The 23,696-nt window shown below is 46.8% G+C and overlaps 1 protein-coding gene across 1 annotated transcript; it reads left to right on the forward strand.

The window, feature by feature from the left end:
- Positions 1-22,628, forward strand: Eif4ebp2 (eukaryotic translation initiation factor 4E binding protein 2). Its single transcript, XM_005070836.4, is given in 4 exon segments — positions 1-378; positions 380-413; positions 15,691-15,876; positions 17,068-22,628. Coding segments are annotated over 4 exon segments (363 nt in total). The 5' UTR covers positions 1-267; the 3' UTR covers positions 17,100-22,628.
- Positions 22,629-23,696: the final 1,068 nt, after the last annotated feature.

The following is a 23,696-nucleotide window of genomic DNA, read 5'->3' on the forward strand; positions in this document are numbered from 1 at the left end:
GCTCCCGCCTTCGCTCGCTTCCGGTAATCACCGTTTGCCGCTGCTGCCGCTGCTGCTCCTGGTGCTGCTGAGGTTGCGGGCGGAGGCCGGAGGACCGGGCGGCGGCGGCGGCGGCGGCGGCGGCGGCGGGAGCGGAAGTGCAGCGGACCAAGCGAGCGTGAGCCGGCGAGCTGAGAGCCCAGCGCGCTCTTCCGCCCGCTCGAGGAGCCAGAGCCTCCCGGGTCCCGCCGCCGCCGCCGCACAAAGCCGCGAGCCCGCGCCTGAGCCATGTCCGCGTCGACAGGCGGCGGCCACCAGCCCAGCCAGAGCCGCGCCATCCCCACGCGCACCGTGGCCATCAGCGACGCCGCGCAGCTACCTCAGGACTACTGTACCACGCCCGGGGGGGACGCTCTTCTCCACCACGCCGGGAGGTGAGCCGTCCGGGCCTGCCCGCCATCGCGGCTGGCGCGTGGCACTGTATACTCGAACTACAGCTTCCTCTCCTTTCCCGGGGACGTCCGCCGCTCGGGCGGGCTGTGTGCTGCAGAGCGTGCACTCTGCGAAGTGGGGCTCGTCTCTGGAGCTGCCCTACGGGTTTCGAGGGAGGGAAAACGAGAAGGGAGGTCCGGCGCGGAACGGTACGATGACTTAGCTGACCGTGCTGAGAGCCCCCGGGACGAGGCTGGCATGCACTTGGCTTGCCTCGCCCAGTGTTATCCTCCTTTGACAGCATTGTTTACTTTGCTGGAGGAGTCATCATAGGGTGGGGGAGCCCCAGGCTGGGAGAACTGGGGGATAAAATGCCTCCTGTGGTAGCCCCGAAGTTGTTGGCTCTGGTAGAGGCGCTGTCAGCTTTCAGCCCAGGGCTTTTGGGAGAGCATCTTTGAGATTGTGGAAGGGGGCTTTGTCAAACAGCGCACACTAGGCGGGTTAGGTTGCGTGATCCTAGGGAAGGGGCTTGTAGAAAGAGGCAGTGAAAAAGGAGGTTCCTGGGGTTGCTTTTCAAAAGATGGCCCGGAACTATTTACCCTCAACACTAGAGAAGAGGTGAAACATGTTGTATTGGTCACGGGAGAAGGAAGCACAAAGGTTGTTTGTCCCATTTCTGGGCTGTTCTCTAGAGGGAGGAGCTTGGAAAGGGATCTTCAGGGTCTTAATGAAGGGAACTAGCCTTCCTTTTCTAATCTCAGAACTTTGCCTTCTTTTGGTGACCCAGCGGGTTGGCCTTTGGTTAGCCGGCGAAGATTTGGTTGGCAGCTTTTGCAGTCTATGGGGTTGGTAGTCTTGACCATGGGGCAGGGCTCCTAAGTTCTCTTCAACCAATCACTTGCAACTGGGCCTGGCCCTCCGGGAATCTTGTGCAATAGGAGGGCACAGAATAAAGAACCGCCTTGCCAACACCAAGAGATAGCAATCCAGGGGCTGTGCGTGGTAGTTTGAGGCTGTGGTCCCATTACTCCTGCTAGAAGAGGCAGGAGAATTGCGATTTAAGGCCAGCCCCAGCCACATAATGAGTTCCAGGACAGCCTGTGCTACTGTGTAAGACCCTGTCTCAAAAAAACAAACAAAAAACCAACCCAACAAGGAAGGGGAAAGGAAAGCAAACAAATCTAGGAGAAAACCTGGCAGAGGATCCAGCCAGGGCAGTCTAGAGAAAGGAATGAATGTCCTGAAAGACCTTCAAAATGACCCAGGCAAAGGAAGACATTCCTTATGGATAGACAGGTTTAAGAATCCATAAGACAAGTCCACTGTAGAACAGTGGAGATCCTGGTGAAGGGGCAGTGGCTTAAGTTGCTCAAAAAAACCTTTTTAATTTGGTCTATTCAAGACCAGCAGGTTTTAGTCTTTCTTTGCTTTCTTTCTTTCTGGAGGTGGTGTTTCACCATATGGTCCATCATACTACTTATCCCTCTTTATGTGATCCAGGCTGGCCTCAGACCCATGATGTTCTTCTTGCCTTAGCCTCCTGAGGGCTGGGTTTGTTGGTGTGTGTGCCCCTCCATACCTGGTGGAACCAAAAATCAGGAAAAATCTTGGTCAGACCCAGATGGAATTGTCTTAATTTGAACTGATAACTTTCAAGAAATAAAGAGATTAGTGACCAGCACTTGGCAGACAGAGGCAGGTTGATCTCTGTGAGTTCAAAGCTAGCCCATTTTATACACTGCTTTCCCAAGGCTACCTAGTGAGACCTGTCTCAAAACAACAACAAAAAATATTTCCAAGGTGGTGGAGAGAGATCTGTAATTTACTCGAGTTCTTTGTGGTATTGGTCAGTAAAATGCACATGCTCCCAGAAGTTCAGAGCACATGCCACACTAACAGGTGCACTCAGTTCTAATTGACTTTGGGAGGAACCACACTTTTAACTGTGTTAATCTTGCTCTCTTGAGGGAAGATCCAGAGGGAAAACCCTATGGTCATATTTCAAACACCTTGCTGCTCTTCTTTCAAAAGAGGAAAAGGCACGTCATCTTTAAGCCTTGCTTTAAAGTTCGAAGCTTGGAGTAGTTCTAAAAAGCTTGGGAAGGTCTGCCATAAGCATTCATTTACTCTTCCGTGACAGTGTCATCACTCAGCCTGCGTCTACAGAGCTTCTGCACATAGTTGTTTGTTTGGAGGTAGGGTCTCACTATATATCCCCAGCTGGCCTGGAACTCACAAGAGATGTGCCTGCCTCTGCCTCACAGGTAGTGGCATTAAAGGCCACTATGCCCAGCAGTCTTAGGATTTTGATTCAGGAGGGCTTGCTTTCTGTTTGGCTGGTGGTAGACCAGGCCAGGCCAGCTTCAAGTTGAGCAATCCACCTGCCTCAGCCTCCAATGCTAGGGATTAAGAGTATGAGCCACCATGACTGGCTAAGCAGTCTTTTATAGCAGGTAGCTCAGTGGTGTTCAGTTAGACAATGCTTACTGACTTTTTCCCCTTTAGAATGATTTGGAGGTTGGAGTGGTTTTGAGACAGGGTTTCTTTGTGTTTTAGCTCTGGCTTTCTAGAACTCCTGTAGACCAGGCTGGCCTTGAACTCACCAAGATTGGCCTGCCTCTGCTTCCTGAGTACTAGGATTAAAGGCACGTGTCACCATTGTCTAGCTGGAATGATTTTAAGGTGGTCTTTATTAGGGCTAGAGAGAGGGCTTAGCAGTTAAGAGTGTGCCTGCCAATTTTGCAAAAGACCTGAGTTCAGTTCCCAGCTCCCACAATGGGCCACCTGTAACTCCAGCTTGGAGATGTCTTGCTTTCATCTTGTCTTCGCCGGCATCTGCATACATGGCATATATCTCACAGACACATACTCATTTAAAAAAAAAACTTATTATGGGGGGGGGGTCTTGCCAGTGAAGGTCAGAGAGCAACTTTTTTGTTTTTGTTTTTCAAGACAGGGTTTCTCTGTAGTGTAGCTTTGGAGCCTGTCCAGGTACTCACTCTAAACCAGACTGGCCTCGAACTCACAGAGATCCACCTGCCTTTGCCTCCCAAGTGCTGGGATTAAAGGTGTGTGGTACTACTGCTGCTGCCACCACCACCCAGATAGCTGGAGGGTTTCTTAAAACTCTCCTCTGTGGTTTGGAAATGAGAGCTGAGCTAAAAGCATACTTGCTGTGACATCTTGAGTTGCTTTTGCTGGTGTGAGAGACTCTGCTCATTACTCAGGGAGAGGAAAGTTTGTTTCATTTTCTCCTGTCTACCCATGGAGCAATGGGTGGACATCACTTCTTCCAGTACAAGCTGCTTCTGCCTTCGTGGAAGGTAAGCTTGTTCCAGTAGTTGAGCTTTCTTGTATACTAGTCCTGTTAGTTGGAGGACCCTAATGTGTTCACTTTAGAATCAAATGGCCCGAGACCCAAAGAAATTAACTGATTAGTATTGTACAGCCAATTCATGTCAGTGGGTAGCCTTGAATAGTAGTAGTCTCATCACTACCCAGTGTCTTCCGCCACCATCTTAGATGCTTACCTTCCAGGGAAAGGAAGTTGGCGGACCTTTCAAGACATTTCTACCTTTGGAATGTTAGCTAGCAACATCTGTCTCCTCAGTTTTTTCCTGAGACAAACGCTCTGGGGTCAGCAGAAGTATAGTGACCTATTTTAGCCTTCCTCTCTGCTCCTCTCCTCAATCACGTTCTCATTTATGGAAAAGAACAGTGGACACAGGCGCAGCAGAGGGCCACTAATCACTGTGGCCTGAAATTGTGTGTTCTCTGTCTCTTCCCTGCCAACTGGCTCCTGCCTGTCTGCTGCTATTGGTTTCCTAGGGCAGAGTTACCTACGAACCATTGGAAGAATCTGGAAATAAATGAGAAGACATGAAAAAGGAAAAATAATCCCCTTTAGATTAAAGTGAACTGTATCAAAAAGGGGGGGTGTGTTGGAGGACCTTCTTTTTCTACTGATCCTTTCTTGGAGGAATGAGCTGTGCTCTGGAGCTTCAGGGATGGTTTAGTTTCTCAGTGAGTTTAGCCTGTTTATTCTGAGCCAACAAAATGACTTTCTTTAACTTCATTCCGATCTCTTCTGTTTCTTGTGTGTGCCTCTGTGGACCCATGCAGAGACCAGAGGAAAACATTGCTTGCTTACTCTCCTTTTAGACAGGGTCTGTTACCCAGCCTGGGTTTGCTGAACCTAAGCTAAGGCTAACTAGCTAGCAGGTTCCAGCAAACCTCTCCACACCTCCCCACACCTCCCCACCCCACACACTAGCTCACCCTGGGAATACAGGCCGCCCAGAGTCACATTCTTTACGTGGGTGCCAGGGATCTGAACTCAGATCCTCACGCTTATGTGCCTCTTATATAACGGAGCCATCTCCCCAGCCTGTTAACTTCAGTTTTTAGCCACAGCACTTCATTATTGTAAGTGAGAGATGCACTTCGCACACTTTGCCTTGTTATGCCAGGAAAGTGAGGCAGCTGCTTGCCTCAATGTTAGAGACTGCCGTGGGATGAATGGCATTCTGCCAGGGTGTCTGCCCTTCAGTTTTTGTACTGGATTTGGAGGGACTGGCTTTGCAAGCCTGGTAAAGGCTAAGGACATTTCTTGTCAAGGCAGCACTGGGAGAGGGGATCGGGTCAGATGTGGGGTGACAGCGAAGGTAGTGCTGCTGTCTCTGGTGCAGCGCTGTCTTCTACCCACCATCCCTCAGAAGGAATAGGGAAACTGACATCTGCACCCAAAGTCATTCAGCAGAACCTTTCCAGGCCTGGAGTCTTAAAGGCAGTGTCACCGAGGGATTTTTGCATGGTTGTGGATTCTGTTAAGTTAGTTTGCATATAGTAGTTTGTGTATGTAAAGACTTTTGAATCACACAGTAAAGACAGTTATGTGCTGGAAGCTGTTCCATCTGATGAGCAGGAGGGGAAAGGACCTGGGCCCTTGGTGAGTTTGTTGGTGAGTTAGTTGCAGGGCTTCCTAGTTCTAAGTCTTCAGGGTGAGCAAATGTTTGTGGGGATTTTTTGACTCTCTATTTATAGGACCTAAGATCTGTTGAGACTTGTAGGTAAGACATAGGCTGCCATTTCCAACTTTGTCAGATTTCGTGTGTGTGTGTGTGTGTGTGTGTGTGTGTGTGTGTGTGTGTGTGTGTGTGTGTGTGTTTGTGTTTGAGATGAGGTCTTTCTTTGTAGTCCTGGCTATCCTGGAACTCACGAAGTATGCCAAACTGAGAGAGGTCTGCTTGCCTCTGCCCCCTGTGTGCTGCCTGCCATACCTGACCTTACTTTGTTTTTTGAAGCCACTTAAAAACCTGTATTCTTATGGCCGGGCGTTGGTGGCGCACGCCTTTAATCCCAGCACTTGGGAGGCAGAGGCAGGTGGATCTCTGTGAGCTAGAGGCCAGCCTGGTCTACAGAGCGAGTTCCAGGACAGCCTCCAAAACAATACAGAGAAACCCTGTCTCGAAAAAAAAAAAAAAAAAAAAAAAACAACCTGTATTCTTTACCTGAGCTCATGGTGCTTTCTTGTAATTCTAGCACTTGGGGTCTGAGGTTGGCAGCTCACAAACAATGAAGCAAAAGCCTCGTTTGTCAGTTGTCAAGGGGTGTCCATCCTGAGTGTTCCTAGTTTGGTTTTGTGTGTATGTGTGCATACATGCATCATTGTGTTGTTTGTGTTTTGATATGCTCTGCCTTAGTTTTAGAGACAGGATCTCTCACTGAATGGAACTCACTGATTGACTAACTGGTGAGCTTTTGATTTTTTTTTTTAAGGTTCTTTTTTCCCCCTCCAACATAATATTTTCATTCATTATTTGGGAATTTCGTATCATGCTTCCAAATCTCACTGACTCCCCAGTCCTCCCAGCCATCCCACCCACCTTTGTGAAGACCTCCTCCCAAAAGCGGGAGAAGGAAATCCACTTTGTGTTGCATGTGTAGTACTCACTGGAGCATCGTGACCATGCTCCCGGTGGCCAGCCCTGTAAGGAAGGGCTGTACCCTCCACAGAAGCCTCAGCTGTGCCGAGCTATACTTCAGCATCCATATTACAATTCCTAAGAGCTCTCTTTCAGTGGCTTTCTATCTAGGCTGTTACCTTTTGGGGGGGGGGGGGATGACGACAGGATCTTGCTAAGTTGCCCAGGTCAGCCTTGAAGGCACTTTGTAGCCTAGGCTGACTTTGAACTTTCTTTCTCCCTTGACTCAGCAACCAAGGTAGATTTCAGGTCTTTGCCACCAGCCCATGCCAAGAGCCTAGTTTTAAAGACTGCCTCATCTGGTTCCTAGGCTATAGCTTCAAACCAAAAGCTCAGAAATCTTTGCATGTTTTCATTTCAATAAATGATTGTTTTGATTTCTGTGGCAGATGTCATGACAAATACAATTTGTTCATTTCACTGAGTAGTTTGAGAAAGTAAAAATCTCATCAAGCAACAATAAACCGGGAAATAACAATTCTGGTCATGTGGCTTCCTGTTATTTGCAGATGAAGGTCTCCATCCTTTTCTGGATGCGTATTTGGTTTCTTGACCGATTCTCCTGGGTAGGACCTTCAGCGTGGTGGTGTGTGGCACATTGATCTTTGGGAGAAAGCAGTCTTCACCATGAAGTAAAATCTTAGCTGTGGATTCTTACAGGTACCTTTTACTAGAAGGTGAGGAAATTCACTAAGAATTCTATTCCTAGTTTGCTGGATATAATCATGAAAAAAAATGTTAGGGGTCTTTTGGGGGATGTGGTTTGGGGAAGCTCTGCCATTTGAGTGATCCTCTTAGATCCAGAGTTTTTTCTTTTCGTGAGGTGATCATGTGACTCAACTATTCTTTTGGATATATTCCATAGCTGGGTAGTGGTGTGCACACCTTTATTCCCTGCAGTTGACAGACAGGCAGGCAGAGCTCTGTGAGTTTGAGGACAGCCTAGCCTAGAAAGAATTCAGGACAGCCAGGGCTGTTACACAGAGAAACCCTGTCTCAAACAACAACAGCAACAAAACAAAAAAGATCTCTTCCATAAATTGACTTTTCAGATGTCAAATCAGCCTCACACTCTGGCTAAATCTCCCTTGGTTCTAGTAATAATCCTCATTAGATGTTGCTGAATTTGGTTTGTTGGTTTGGTTGAGGACTTTTGTATACTTACAAAGGACGTTAGTCTACTTTTCTTGTGTCTTCTTTGCCAGGTTTTGGAATTAAAGTCATAATATCTCATTCAATTTTAATTCCTTTGGAAATGCCTTTGTGTTTATAGTGGGCATACTGACTGTATATTAGGATAGATGTTGCTCTGTGGATTCAGAGGTACTTAGCAGGAGTGTGGCAGGCTCCACTGTGCATTGACGTGAAGTGGCTTTTGTGTCTGGTGGCTTTTTTTTTTTTTTTTTTTTTTGGTCTTTTGAGACAGGGTTTCTCTGTGTAGCTTTGTAGACTAGACTGGCCTCGAACTCAACAGAGATCCACCTGGGTGCTGGGGTTAAAAGTGTGAACCACCACCACCCGGCGTGGTCTGGTAGATTTTAAGGCAGAGTCTCAATGATGTCCCTGGCTGGTCTGAAACTCACAAAGATACACCTGCTTCTGCCTTCTTGATTAAGTTTCTGTGCCTCCATCAACCATGCCCAACTCCTAAAACTTTTAAAATAAGCAGCAGCTAACAGTAGCATGGGTGGGTGTATCCATACTCCTCATTGTGAGAAAAATGGAGGGTGGTAATAGGTTGTTTTGAAGTGGCTAAAAGAAGTGAACTTGAGAAGGAAATAGTTGGATTGGAAGCCTAAATTGAATTTGTTTTCCCCACACCACTAGCAATGATGGATAGTAATCATTAGCATTACCAAGACTTGACAACATAGGACATGAGATTCAATCCAGAGACTTGATCCAGGATACAGTCCGCAGCCTGGGAGACCCAACCTGCACTCTCTTCCAGGTATTACTGTGGAGAAAGCTTATTTCCAGGAGAATGTTTAAATGCAGACAGTAGTGGAGATGCTTCATTTTGACTCAGATTTCCAGAAACTCACTAGGTGGGGTGGGTTGGATTATAGGCCATGCACCATTTGTTTGGAATTGCTATTAGGTGGTTTTGTTTTTTTCTTTTTTGATTTGAGACAAGGTCTGTAGTAGCCTAGTCTGGCCAGAACTAACTAGCCTTTGATGACCTTGAATTTAAGATCCTGCCTCTGCTCCCGAGTGCTGGGATTACAGGCATGTACTACCATGCCCTGTTTATGTTTGTGCAGCGATTGCACCAAGGCTTTGTGAATGCTAGGCAAGCATTCTACCAATTTACATCCCCAGCCCCCTGTCATTAACGTTAGAGAACACCTGATTCAGCTCATTATGCAACCCAGGCTTTGCCTGATTTGCCTGAGTGCCTGTGTTAATTGTTGTCCCTGTCTCCTGTGTCAATTGATTTCTTTATCTGTAAAGAGGTCTTCTGTCAGCTGCTCTTCAAGGCAGTGATGAGATGGGGTCCATCCTTGAGTACTTGGATTTGGTAACCTTTGCTCCCTGTTACTGGGGCATGGGCTTAAAGGATTTGGTAGACCATCCACAGAACTTTGGAGGTCTCCATTTGCCACAACACTTAGTCACCTTCTACTATCAAGGCCTCACACTCCAGTTGTGCCTCTAGTTGTCATAAAAACAGTCTCGTTTTTTTGGTTTTATTAGTACTTCAGGGATTTAGTGACTAAGCAAAGTAAATGTGGTTTGGCCACCACCATTCTCCTAGGGGGCCTCTGGCTTAGGCAGCTTTTAGTTTTCTTCGGATTACCAGCCACAGAACTTTTTAACAGTCTATTATTCATCGAGGGCCTCTGTGAAGAACAAATGTTTGCTAAAGCTTTTTTCCCTGGATTCTGGTGCAGGCAGACAGACCTTCCCAAGCTCAAAGAATAAACTCTGTATAATCCTTCACATGTTTCTGCATCTTCCTTCTGTGTTATTAAGGGGTAGGGGAGGCCCAGCCTTCTTCTGAATGCATTAGTCACTGGCTGCTAGATAGGTATCTTGTTTCTGATTTCTTGATCACCCTTACAGCTAAAGATATGTTAGGGCAGAGAGGGGGAGTGGTTCAGAACATGTACTGCTCTTGCAGAGGACTGGAGTTTTGTTCCCAGCACCCGCATCAGGCTTCCTGTGACTCCAGCTCCAAGAGAGCAACGCCTCCTTGGACACATGCACTCTTGCAAACATACCTAAACACAGTATTCATAATTAAAGACTAAAAGTAATTTTTAAAAGTTTTATTTTTGGTTTTTCAGAACAGGGTTTCTCCATGTAACATTCTGGCTGTCTTGGAACTTAACTTTGTAGACCAAGCTGACCTTGAACTCACGGAGATCCACCTGCCTCTGCTGGGATTAAAGGTGCCATCACCAGTGGGCTAAAAATAAATTTTAGAAAGAATTCCCACAGATCGCCAAGGTTGCTTGCCAAGTGCTGCTGTTTTTTTGTTGTGGTGGTTGTTGTCTGTTCTGTTTTTATTTCATGATCGTCTGTGTGGTCCTGACTGGCCTGAAATTCACTATGTAGACCTGGTGCTGGGATTAAAAGCATGTGCCATCAATCTCAACCTGTTTATTTCTTTTTAACTGTATTACTGGTATGTGTGCTGAGGTGACTGTGGACATCAAAGGATGGCTTTTAGAAGTTACTTCTCCTGCTGTGGGGTCCAGGGATTGAACTCTGGGCTTCAGGTTTGTGCACCCAGTGCTTTTGCCCACTGAGCCATCTTGTTGGCTCTTGTTTCTTTCTTTCTTCCTTCCTTTCTTTCTTTATTTGTTGTTTTTTTGTTTTTATGAGACAGGGTTTCTCTGTATTGTTTTGGAGGCTATCGGTCCAGCCCGGCCTCGAACTCACAGAGATCCGCCTGCCTCTGCCTCCCGAGTGCTGGGATTAAAGGCGTGCGCCACCACCGCCATTTATAGCTAATTTATTTTAGTTTTTCAAGACAGGGTTTCTCTGTGTAACAGCCCTGACTGCCCTGGAACTCACTCTTTAGACCAGGCTTGCCTCTGCCTCCCAAGTACTGGGATTGAAGGTGAGAGCCACAATGGCCTGGGTCTTGTTTCTTTTGAAATTCAGTTTGCCTGCCTGCTTTCCCAGTGCTGGATCTGTATGAACTTTGAGCATGCTCTCAAGTGCTCTTGACTTCACCACCTAACCACCCTTTGGTTTGAAAGACCCCTTTCTCTGTGGGCTCTGCTGCCCTGGTTAGTCCTCTTCTGTGTCGATTGGGGAACACAAGCACGGCTCTTTCTGTGTGTTTCTGATGTGCTGGAGTTCAAATTCAGAGCCTTGCATAAGCTAATCAAGTACTCTACACCTAGTTACTCTGTAGTCCACACACTGAATTCCTAAGGGTGGTAGGCAGATTGCTGTGAGTTCAAGGCTATGCTGAGCAGAATGGGGGCTGTTGTCCCCACACACAAAAAATTTTAGAAAGTATGTCTGTAAGTTCATGTGTGTCAAAGATATGAAATATTTTAAGTTTTAATAGATTGTCTTTGATTCTTTACCATAAACACAAATATCCGTTTAGGAATTAAAGGAATTTTTTCCTGGTAATTAACATTTTTCTTTGAATAGTTTGGTTGTTTGGAATGGTCAGGTGCTTGTTAATCACTAACATGCTGGTTGTTAATTGCTATTTTTATGTGTCCCATGTGGGATGTAACTACAAAATAGTAATTTTCTTTTTCTTTTTTTTTTTAACCATTTCCCTGTGCAACTCTGGCTGTCCTGGAACTCACTCTGTAGATCAGGCTGGACTCAAACTCACAGAGATCTGCCTGCCTCTGCCTCCTGTCTCGTAAAAAAAAAAAAAAAGAGGCTCTTGCTGTTGGCACATTAGGAGATGATGCACACAGTGGGGGCAGTCAGTCCAAGCTTGCTTGCATCTTTGGGAGCAGCCTTGAAGTTCATGTAGAACTCTAGGGACCTAAAGTAGCCACACAGCTGTAGAAAATGAAAGGCCAAACTTGGAGGACTCTCATCTGGTTTCAGATGTGTGGTTTGCATTTGTATGTGGATCAGTGGGAAGAACTGAGAAGCCAGAAGTAATGTGCCTTCTCAGTGCCCCACCCATCTTCAGTAGAGGTGCCATAGCCATTCATGTGGAACCTCTCTTCAGCAGACAGTGCCTATACAACTGGCTGTCCACACACAGAAATACAATTTGGATCCACAGTTCACAGATAGAGTTCCTAGAGAAAAACAGACAACAGAACTCATAAACCAAGTAATTTCTTAGATTTGACACAAGCAGTAACAACAAACTCATATTGGATCTCATTGAACACTAGGCCTGAAGTGATGGCACATATGAGCCCAGCATTTAGAACTCGATTTTTGTGTCTTTTGGGGGGGGGGTGGCGTTTACTACAAGTTCCAGATCAACCAGGGATTTTTTTTTTAAAGTTTTGTTCCAGCTCCTGAGCACCCCACCCAAAGCCCCCACTGCCATCCCATTGTCTTTTTAAATAGTTATTTATTATGAATAATCCTGTCTCCATGTCTGTCTGCAGGCCAGAAGAGGACACCAGATCTCATTACAGATGGCTGTGAGCCATCATGTGGTTGCTGGGAATTGAACTCAGGACCTCTGGAAGAGCAGTCAGTGCTCTTAACCTCTGAGCCATCTCTCCAGCCCCCAACCAGGGATTTTAAAAATTTGTTTTCTTAGCCGGGCGTTGGTGGCGCACGCCTTTAATCCCAGCACTCGGGAGGCAGAGGCAGGTGGATCTCTGAGTTCGAGGCCAGCCTGGTCTGTAAGAGCTGGTTCCAGGACAGCCTCCAAAGCCACAGAGAAACCCTGTCAAAAGCCCCCTCACCCCTCCAAATAGGGCTGTGAAACAAATGTGTAGAGTTAATCACACTGAAGCTCTCTTCCGTTGTTACAAAAGACCATTGCAACCCTTTTCAGCCTTTGGCACCTACTCTACTACATAGTGCAATAATGACCAGACATGGGTTTCCAAACAGGTTAGAAGTATCCAGTTGGGATGACTAGAGAAGAATCCGTTATGACCACAATTCCTGTGTAGCAGCTCTGATGCACATGCGGGATGATTGGACTAAATGGTGGGGAGCTCAAGTACAGATGAGAGCATGAGGGGTTGGCCTCTGATGCCAAGATTAGTGTCCTCCTAAATAGGGATGATTGTAAGCTTCTCTCCCACCTAGTCTCTCCTATCAGACTACCCCATCACTAAGAAACCTTCAGGCTATCTGTGGTATTGTGTCATGGGAACACCTTAGAGGAACTTGGAGGAGCACAGGGCCAACCTTGGCACAGTGAGTTGGTGTAGCAGTGTCAGCTGCACAGAGTGTGGCTGACTGAGAGTTTTGTTCTTATTGTTGTTTTCGTTGTCAAATGCACCAGGTAACCATGCTGGATGCAGCGATGACAGATATGTCCCATGTCAGCTACTCTCAAATTTCATAGTCAAAGTCTTCTGTAATCTAGATGCCTTATTGCTCATAATCCAGATGTCTGTCAGAATTATTACTCTAGTTTATTTTTCAAGCAGGGAATGCAAGTATTTTACTTCTCCCTGTCCTATTTTTGTTGTTGTCTTTTGGATAACTGGCTTGCTTTGTTTGTTTGTTTATTGCTTTGCCTCCAGAGTGCTGGGATTAAAGACATGAGCCACTATACACGGCTTGTTTTGCTGACTTTTTGAAACAAAGTCTCACTTCCTGTTGCCCAGGTTGACCTCATACAGGTAGCAGTTCTCCTGCCTGCCCCCCCCCCCCCAATATTCTGATAGACAGTGAATTGCCTTTATGAGTGACTCTGTCTTTTTGTGCTACCAGTTTCATTTCCTTGGAGCTACACCCTAGGTGAGATTGGTAAACCCTGTAGAAATGATGTTTTTAATTTCTGGGAATCCATCCATCCCATTTTCCAAAGTGCCTGTGCCCAATGAACTGTGCCTTCAACATACCCCTTTTCATATCCTGGTCAGCACTTATCTCTTGTGGTTTTGACAATGGACATCCTACTAGGTATAAGGTGATCTCTTCTTGTGGCTTTGCTTTGTGTTTTTCTGAAGATTTTGTGATGTTATGCACCCTTTTTTTTCTTTAAATACTTATTTTATGTATATGACTGTTCTATCTCCATGTACACCTGCACACCAGAAGAGGGCATCATATTCCACTCTAGGTGGCTATGAGCCACTATGTGGTTTCTGGGAATTGAACTCAGGACCGCTGGAAGAGCAGCCCTTGCTCTTAACCACTGAGCCATCTCTCCAGCCCCCTGATAATATGCACTTGTTGGCAACTTGAGTTGGGAGCTTCAGATGTGCACTTACTTGTTTGCTTAGCTGGGAGCCTTGAGGTAGGGTCTCATGCTGTAGTCCAGCCTGGCTCGGAACTCTTAGCAGTCCCCTGCTCAGTCTCAAGTTCAGAGATTATGAACACTGCCTATAAGGCAACTTGTAAGCAACAGGCTTTCCTGAGTCTGCCAGGTAAAGGATGCTCAGCTGACTAAGGTAACCTCAGCTGACTCTGACTGGAAGTGGTGTGTTTGTTTTACTATATTTTATTTATGTGTGTGTCATGGGCTTATATTTGCCATAGTGTGTGCAGAGGTCAAAGGACAACTTTTGGGGCTGAAGAGATGGCTTGGTGTTTTAAGAGCACTGAATGCTCTTCAAGAGGACCTGGTTCTGTTCCCAGTACCTGTAACGTGGCTCATAGCATCAGTAACTACAGTTCCAGGGATCCATTGCTTCCTGGCCTCTTGGTGCATTCAGTACACATATACATGCTGGTGAAATAGTCTATGTAAGTTAACAATAATAAATCTTGGTTTGTGGGTTTTTTTTTTGTTGTTGTTTTTTTTTGTTTTTTTTTTTTTTTGAGACAGGGTTTCTCTGTGTAGCTTTGGAGCCTGTCCTGGAACTCACTCTGTAGACAAGGCTGACCTCGAACTCACAGAGATCCACCTCCTCTGCCTTCCAAATGCTGGGATTAAGGTGTGTGCTACCCAACACCAGGCTTAAATCTTGTTTTACAAAAGGACAGACTGTCTCCTTCCACCATGTGAGACCCAGGATTGAACTCAGATGGCCAGACTTGGCAGCAAGTGCCTCTACCTGCTAAGCCATCCTTAGGGCCGGGTTTAAAGAAATACAGTGTTCTGTCTCACTGGGGAGGAAGACAGCCTCCACGCTGCTTTGAGTAGCCTTTAATAGAAGGTGGTTATCTGTCTTTTCACATACTTATATTCAGTTATTCCCTTTTTTTCATTTTTTTATTTCAATTATTCTTTCATTAAGAATTTTATCTTAAACTGGGTGGTGGTGCATGCCTTTAATCCCAGTAGTTGGGAGACAGAGGCAGGAGGATCTCTGTGAGTTCGAGTCCAGCCTGGTCTACAGAATAAGTTCTAGGACTATTTCATAGAGAAACCATATCTCAAAAAAATGGACGGGGGGATAAAAAAGAAAATATTTTGATGGACCAGCAGTTAAAAGCTCTTTCATAGGACCTGGGTTCAATTCCCAGCACCCTCACACAGATATATATTCAAGTAAAATACCAGTGCACATAAAATAATAAATTTAAAAAGAAAAACCTCTTTGGCAGTTAAGTTGTTGGTCTAGTCTAGTAGGTAAAGGCTGAGACAAGATTTAGATTCAAAACCCCAACCCAGGTTAAATTTCTTTAAGGGAAGGAGGAGAAAGGAAAAGAGGTGGTGGTGGGGAGGGGCGGCGTGATTTGAAATTGAAACATAAATAAATAAGACCCAGCTGGCATATAGAGCTTGAAGTCCGTTGTAGACAGGCGTCCCTCACAAGGTGCTATGTTGAGTGATGTGAAGAGAACACGTGAAGGGGAGGGAGGGAAGGTGACTTCCTAGAAGAGGTGGCATTGGAGCTGAGTGTTGAAGAACCAACAGGAGTTTCCAGGGGACAGAGCACCTTACCCTCTTCATGGGGAGAGGGTAGGCTCCCCTCTTGTCTGAATTGATGCCTTTAAGGGTTAGGTGGCATTTGAAGGGATTCTGGGTGATCTTGGCCTGTCTGCCATTCTTCCTACCTGTTCTCTTCACTCTGAGATACTCCGTGACTTTTGTATGCTCCCAGAGAAGTCATTTGAAGTGTCAGTGCTGTGGCCTCCACCTGGTGGATCTGCCTGAGAATGCCCAACTGTGGCCTCTGAAGAGGACTGAGCCTCACAAGTAGCCAGCTTCAATAGTCATTGTGTTGGTGGTGCCTTAATTTATTTGAAATTCTTCAATCATGTGTTTTAGGAACTCGAATCATTTATGACCGAAAGTTTCTGTTGGATCGGCGTAATTCTCCCATGGCACAGACCCCGCCTTGCCATCTGCCCAATATCCCTGGAGTCACCAGCCCTGGCACCTTAATTGAAGACTCCAAAGTAGAAGTGAACAACTTGAACAACCTGAACAATCACGACAGGAAGCATGCAGTTGGTGAGGGGCTGGGCTGGGGAGTGGTGCTGGGGTGGACTGTCAGTTTACTGCAGACTGGGAAATGTTGCTTCATCAGAGCACAGCTATTTCAGTTGTGTGTTTCCTCTCCTCCTAAACATCTACTAAGATGCTTTCAGTTTCCACATAGTTGCTTGGGGGAAAACAAATCGGGATGGGAGCCAGATGTAGTGGTTTATGACTTCAGTCCCAACACTCAGGAAGCAGAGACAGGCAGATCTCTGTGAATTGGAGTCCAGCCAGGGCCCAGTCTTTTAAAAGAGGATGGTAACGCAAAAGTGAATTAGAACCATGCCTGGAGGAGTCTTTATTTGCTAGGGATCACCCTCACATAGACACAATGCACACACATGCTGCCCCTGCAAACTCCTTGCATGAACAAATGTGCACATGCACACATATACTCCAAAGCAGAATCTTAGACCTCCTGTTTCCAGCAAGCTCAGAAAATAAACCTGGCCAGCTGGTGGTGGAACACACTTTTAATCCCAGGTGGATCTCTGAGTTTGAGGCTACCCAGGGCTACACAGAGAAACCCTGTCTCGGAGAGGGAGGGAAAGACGGATGGGAAGAGGGAAGGTTTTATGTTCTCTGCTGCTCCAGTTGAAGTTTTTTGCTTTCATTTTGTTTCGGATTGGGGAGCATGGTCTTGCTCTTAGCCAAGGCTACAAAGAATTCACCATGAAGCTTAGATTGGCCTCAGACTTGCTACAGCAGTCTTCCTGCCTCAGCTTCCTGAGTGCCTGAATTATGGGTGTAAGTTGATGTCCCCCACTGCAAGTGTCCATGCAGAGCCTCTAGAATAGTGCTCACTTGAGTGACCAGGAGCTGCTGTGTGGTTGGTCTGTGGAAAAGCAACTGGAAACATCCCCTTGTACCTTTCCTGGTGTGACCACTCCCCTCTCCACACCTACCCCCAGTTGAGATTGATCAGCCAAACAAAATAAATGACGTTTTGTTGCTAAGACAGGGTCTTGCTATGTATCTCAGGCTCACCCAAAATTTAAGTATTGAATTTGAGTGATAGTGTTACACTTAGGAGTAGGTGTTGTGAGGCCCCAGAGAATGGGACAGTTTCTATTAATTTTGCCCTTTGCAGGTAGAAAAATTTGTTGAAAACAGCTTTGCTATTTCTTTTTGTCCTAAACTTCCCATTTCTTTCCCTCTAACCAGGAGATGAAGCTCAGTTTGAAATGGACATCTGATTGCTGCAGAGTCAAAGGAGGCTGCAGCGCGCAGCCCATGCGACCTAACTGGGCCAGTAGGAACGCAGTGAACCAAGAAGTGGCTGTTCCCTCTCCCCTCCCTGTAGGTGCCGAATGGTGGAAGATGTGCTGCATTTGACCACATCTTCCCTTGTCTCCTGCCCCTGCCCAGTTAAGTTTAGGATGAAAGCCCTTGGATTACTCTGTGGAACTGAGCAGCTGGTCCACAGAGGAAAGCAGTCCCTATAGCTTCCCTGGTCGTTTCCCAAGATTGTTCCTGCCCCCTTCAGATTCGCCCCAAATCCAGGGACTCTCTAAGAAGCACCTCTGCTTGGGGTATCTGGGGAGGGAAGGTTTGGTGCCCGCTGCTCTGCCTGTGCTCTCTGTCTTCCCTCCCTACATCCCATTGGTGATTCAGTGCTGGATGTGGGATCTTTAAACCATTTGGGGGAATGATAAACAATGAGCTGCTTGTCCTACCCCTGGAGGTGTTTGTCTTCAGTACTGGAGCTCAGCTCTTGTACCTACTGCAGCTCCAACTGCATTCCTGGGACACATGGCATCAGCCTTCCTTTTCTCTGGGAAGAAGGCTTCTGTCTTGGATGTGATTGTTCATCTCCCTGTTCCCTTACCTAATTCATTGGCATGGGTATTCTTAAGCCTTCTCCTGAAGAGACCCTTGGGTGACCAGCTGGTCTTTGCCTGTCTGCCACTCTTCCTCCTGCATCTTGCAGGCGAGAGTTCTCTTCACTCTGAGAAACCTGTGACTTTTGTCTGCTCCCAGAGCAGTCACTTGAAGTGCCAGTGCTGTGGCCTCTGAAGAGGACTGAGCCACACAGGTGGCCAGCTTCAGTAGTCATGGTTTAAACCTGGTAGACCTTAGCAGGTTTGCTATACTGCAGTTTTATATTTTGAGTTTAAAGTTGACCCACACACACACCCTCCTTTGAATCTGCTTTGTACTTGGCTGCCGAGAGAGAAGCATGGGCTGAAAAAAGTGTGTTCCTCCCCCTTCCTTGCCCTTTTCAGTGTAGTCCATCCTTCCTGCTTCCCTCCTCCATCCTTCCTGCTTCCCTCCTCCATCCTTCCTGCTTCCCTCTTCCATCCTTCCTGCTTCCCTCCTCCATCCTTCCTGCTTCCCTCTTCCATCCTTCCTGCTTCCCTCCTTCATCCTCCTCCTTCCCTTTTCAAACCTCACTCTCTTTCCTTCTGGTTCTTCCACCAGACCATTTTCCAAATCTACATCAAAGGTACCTCACATGTTGGTATCTGATAATATCTGTCTCTTCTCTTACCAGAGGAGAGACCTTTTATTTTTAAGATGACTACAGACCTATTTTTAGATAAGTTTTCAGTACAATTTTGAACTACAACTTTTTTAACAAAACATCTTCCAGTATTAGGAAGGTTATTTTAAAAAAACATATCCCTAGGCAAGTCTGCTGTCTTCACTGTCCTTTGTGTCTCATAGTTTCTTCTGAGCGCCTTCCTGTGCTCAGGTTTGGGGGCTCTTTGGAGTGTAGAATGGGTGGTTTGTGAAACTGGACCAGTCTGCCCTGCTATGAGTTGTTGACAAAAACTGCATTCCTTTCCTTTACCTGTTTGCTCTCTTGCTTCTCCTCCCCAACCCACTCTCCTGGTACTGTGGACTGACACAGTGATCCCAGGAGAGAGACCCTGATAGACAGGTTTCTGCATCCGTCCTCCTAAAGGAAGACAGTACAGCAGCCACTGGTGTCCTGGGAGTTTCTGGTTGTATTGGATGTCTATCTAAGCCCTCTTAGTAAGATTTCAGATCCCATTGACTGGGAAAGAAAACCATTTGTTTTTCCTTTGAACCATGGAAAGACCCTATTTTGTGAAGACTTTAGGAAAAAGGAAGGAAGGACATCTGCAGAACTTGGTTTTGTTTTCTGCTACACAATGTGAATAGCTCGGACTGCAACCCTCTGTGACGGTCGCTGTCTCAGGAATAAGCTGGGTCTCCAATGTTTGGGAATTCTTGGAGTCTCCAAGTTGATAATCAGAAGAGTTTTATTTCTTTGTTAAATGTATCTGTTATGTTTTCAATTAAACTCCAAATTTTATTTCCTGGAGTCTTGGGAAAAGTTGTGCTGCCAGTGGCATGAGCGGCTTGCTCAGGACCTCTGTACCCTGGAGCTTCATTCTTCAGGAGCAAGGCTCATGGTTCTTCGCACACTGGTGGTGGCACCCTGTGGACTCTTGGCCCCAGCTGCAGTGAGGAGGTGTGAGTGTGCAGAGCACCTGCTCCCTCATTGAATGGGGGTTTGCAGCAGAGTGGCCTCCTGGGCCCACAACTGGGAAGGCTGTTGAGTAGGATCGAGAAACTTACCCTTTTCTTGCCATCTTGGGGAGCCTGCATGTGCACCCCTTCCCCTCAATCAGAAGACATATCTAGTATTCCTTGAAGTGTCACCTGTATGGTACAGGAGGCTTTTAGCCTTATGTCCTCTGCCAGGACCCCTCACTGCTTGGTGCAGGCCTTATATGAAGGTCACCACTACCCATTCTTTGACCTCCATAAATCAGCATTATAAGATGATTGCACAAGACAAGAAATAAGCTTCCAACAGAAGGCATCTTTGTGCCATGCCTCATGAGCCATTTTCTAGTAAGCAGGGTCCAGTGGGGGTTACCTCTGGGTGTTCAGAGAATCTCACAGCTGGAGACCTAAGTGGAGGACATCTACCAGCCTCCCACCTACCTGAGTGGGACAGCTATCTTAGTAAGGGTCTGTGCCATTTCTATGAAGGATATGTGTCTGCGCTTGGGACAGTCAACCTCCATGAGGAAGAACCTCCAGCCCTAGCAGGGGACACACCAGCAGTGCCCTTCCTTCTGAGTTCCCAGCCCTCATGTTCTGCTGAAGTAGGAGTTTCCTTGCCTTCTCCAGGGCACTGGAGTGGAAAAGCTGGCTTCTAAGCAAAAGTTTATATGAGTTGTCTACTGCTGTGTAACAAATTACCTGCAAGCCTAATGTCTTAGAGAAGTGAACACGACCTGTTGGTGTCTCTGAAACAGGGTTGGGGACTGCTTAGCATGGGGCTTTAGCATAGGGTCTCATGAAGACGCATCTTGGTCACTCCCCAGATGGGTTTCTGTTGGGTAGGTATCATGCCATAGCACCTGGCTTCCTCCTGAGTGACTGACCCCAGAGAAGGGGGTAGATAAGAAAGTTGCAGTGCCTTTAAACCACCATGCCCGTAACAGGAGGAAAGTAGTCCTCAGGAAAGTGAGGACAGCCACAGCCATAAGCTGGGTGCACATTGCTATCAAAACAGCCCTGTAAGGACCAAACTGAGATAAAAGACAGACTTCTCTTTCCCCCAAAGCTACCCGTTTGTCTTAAGAGAAGTGGCAGGAAATGAAGATTACCAGATCCATTGCATCCTGTCTGCCTGTCTTCTCAAGAATGCTTGCATTTGCAAGGTTCTGAGGTTGCCTCTTTAAGCGTCATTTACCCCTCTGTCTTTAGTCCAGAATTGACAAAAGGAATTGGGGGCATGTCTGTGCAGCCACACAAGCTTTTTTTTTAACTGGAGCAGGGCTTGCCAGATAGGAAGCAAAGGATGTTGGATGTTAGGTTCTTGAGCTGCAAAACAGAAAGCAGTTCATGGCCAGGTGCTACCTGAGTCTGTGCATTGGTCAAGGTGTCCCACCCAGGGCAACTTCTCCTTAAGCCAGGGGCACCTGAGAATGCAGATGTCTATATGTGCTTGATTGCCATGGTCAGTGCAGCATGCTAAGTAGCCCATTGCCTCCTGGGCATGTGCTCTTAAAAAGCAGCAGTCTTGTTTTCACCTGTAGGAGGAGCTTAAGAGGTAGCTCAGATCTCATGGAATGTCTGCTTGTTCCTGCTAGCCATTCTCCCCATCCTTAGATGGAGGCTCTTGTTTGAATTGGTGCTGTCTTTTCTAGCATTTTCTTTTCTGTAGCCATACTTGTTTAGTATGTACTTCAGGTACTAGTGGTGGGTGGGTTTCCTTCTAATCTGAAGGGAGTGGGGGGGATGGGAGCTCCTGTGTTGCTGTCTCCTTGGGCCTCTCAGACCTTGACAATTCGGTTGTGTTCCACTGAGAGTCTATCCAGCCTGCTTGTATAGACAGACTGCCACTGTGAGTTGGGCACAAGAATAAAAGACTCAGGTGTTGGCAGCCATGTTTCAGGGTTGGTAGCTCCTTCCCATCTCCATCTTGGGTGCTGGATGCTTGAGGGGGTGTGGCACCCTTTTTGTTTCCTCTAGAGGAAAGGCACCACTGTCTTCATGTAGTTCTTTAGTGTGTTTTCTGGACTCCATGCCCACGGCACCTATTTATTAATGCGCGAAAACCCAATCACTGACCCATCCTTACCGTGGAAGGTGGGATTTGTAGTGGAGGAACACCGTTTCTTCTTGGAATAGAGGGTTCTGTCTGAACTTGTGAGTAGGGCATGATTACCCACAGCTCCTTGCTGGTGACAGGCTTTTAGTGACGGGAATTTGGGTTCCGGCAGTTGGGGCAGCCCTTCGGTGCGTATCATCCAGGCGTGCTTCCTGCTCTGGTAATGGTTTCCACGTTAGTGGTGGGCTTGATTGAAGCTAGCTCACAGAAACTTGACTGAAGACTGTAAGGATGACTTACAGATCCTTATCTTTCCAGTTGATCAATCAAGATACCTTCCCTACCCCCTGAAACTGTAGCTTTACCTTAGGCAGGTCCTGGAAGCTGGTTCCTGTTGGCAGAGCTTAACTATCAAAGTCTTCGGGTGGTCTGTGGATTCTCTCTGCTTGCTCGGCTCTTCCTGTAGCCCTAGTGGGCCATACTGTGTGCCAAGTAGGAAAGACTACTGAGCTGAACCAGTTCCGAGTGGATACAAGCGCCTGTTTACCTGTCTGAGGTACAAGGGTGGCAGCGAGAGGAAGCTCCCACCAGGGCTTCAGACCAAATGCAGGGCATTGCAAACAATTCCGTGAATCCAGCACAGAAGGCCCATTCTTGCCTCTATATCCCCTTCCTCTCCGTTTCAGTCTTAAAAACTGCCCAGCCCAGGCCTGGGGGTTATGACTGGAGGATAGGACATTGGGGACACCAGCAGGACCACACTGGCTCACGCCAGTGCCTTTGCTCCACTTCATGGCACCTGGGCCAGCTCCAGAATGCCTCAAAGAAGACAACGTGAAGAGCCCGTGGACTCCGATTCCCAGTTGTCCGGTTTAAGAGTCTTGGTGTTTTCTGATAGACCCCCCTGTTCACTGCTGCAGCCTCAGCCGTGTGGAATGGAGTTTGAGAGGCTGCCAGCGCTTTCCTTGGTCCTCCCACTTTGTTCCCTTGATGTGCTGCCCCTCACCTCCCTTCATTCACTGTCAGCAATGGTCAGTGGCAGTTTCCATGCGATCCTAAGGCAGTCCTGTGTGAGTCCATGACAGTTCGTTTTCTTACTGTCCTTCCAAGCTGGCAGGTGTTTGGAACAAGGGAAAAATTCTCACCAACGGTTGCTGTTACAGTTAAATAAAGACCTTGAATATTGGCTTGGTGTTTTGTGGTGCTGAGCATTGAACCCTGCCTTTTTGTTGTTGTTTTCGTTGTTTGGTTTTTGTTTTTCAAGACAGGGTTTCTCTGTAACTTTGGAACCGTTCTGGTCTCCTGAATGCTGAGATTGAAGGCGTTCACCACCATCACCCACCAAATCCAGCATTTCACATAGGCTACAGTCTCACTCTACCACAGCCAGCCTGATTTTAGCATGTTACGCTTTTTGATTATTTTTGAGACAGGGTCTTCTCGCTGTGTAGCTCTTTTTTTTTTTTTTTTTTTTTGGTTTTTCGAGACAAGGTTTCTCTGTGGCTTTGGAGGCTGTCCTGGAACTCACTCTGTAGACCAGGCTGGCCTCGAACTTCTCATATTTACCAGACTGCCCTTGGATACAGAGATCCACAAGCCTCAGCCTCCCAAGTGCTAACTAAGATCAAAGGCTTGTATCAAGACAGGATTTCTCTGTGTAATAGCTCTGGCTGTCTCTGTAGACCAGGCTGACCTCAAAAAGTTGGAAGCTGGGCTGGAGAGCTGTCTCAGAGGTTAAAAGCACTGGCTGTTCTTCCAGAGGTTCTGAGTTCAGTTCCCAGCAACTACATGGTGACTCATAACCATCTGTAATGAGATCTGGTGCTCTCTTCTGGCCTGCAGGCAAACATGCAGACGGAACACTATATATAATAAATAAATAAATCTTAAAAGTTGGAAGCCAGCCTGGGACACACCAGTGTCCAGTGATTATTCACATGTGGCAAGTCTTAGCTCAAAGGAACCAGGGAGAATAAGCCATGGACCACTGATACTCTGGTCCTGTGAGTAAACACAGGAGCTTGATGGTCTCTCCCTACTCTGAGAGGGTCACCCTGGCATATGCGTCTTGCTCTAGGCCAGTTGTTCTTGACCTTCCTGATCCTGCAACCCTTTAATATAGTTCCTCATGTTGTGACCAAACCATTTTAATTATTTTCATGGATATTTTGTAACAGTAATTCTGCTGTTAGGAATTGTAAGTATCTGATGTGCATGGATGCAACCGTATGGACCTAGGACTAATCGGAAGTTG

Source organism: Mesocricetus auratus, unplaced genomic scaffold, assembly GCF_017639785.1.
Source record: "Mesocricetus auratus isolate SY011 unplaced genomic scaffold, BCM_Maur_2.0 Super-Scaffold_100027, whole genome shotgun sequence".
Taxonomy (NCBI): Eukaryota; Metazoa; Chordata; class Mammalia; order Rodentia; family Cricetidae; genus Mesocricetus; species Mesocricetus auratus.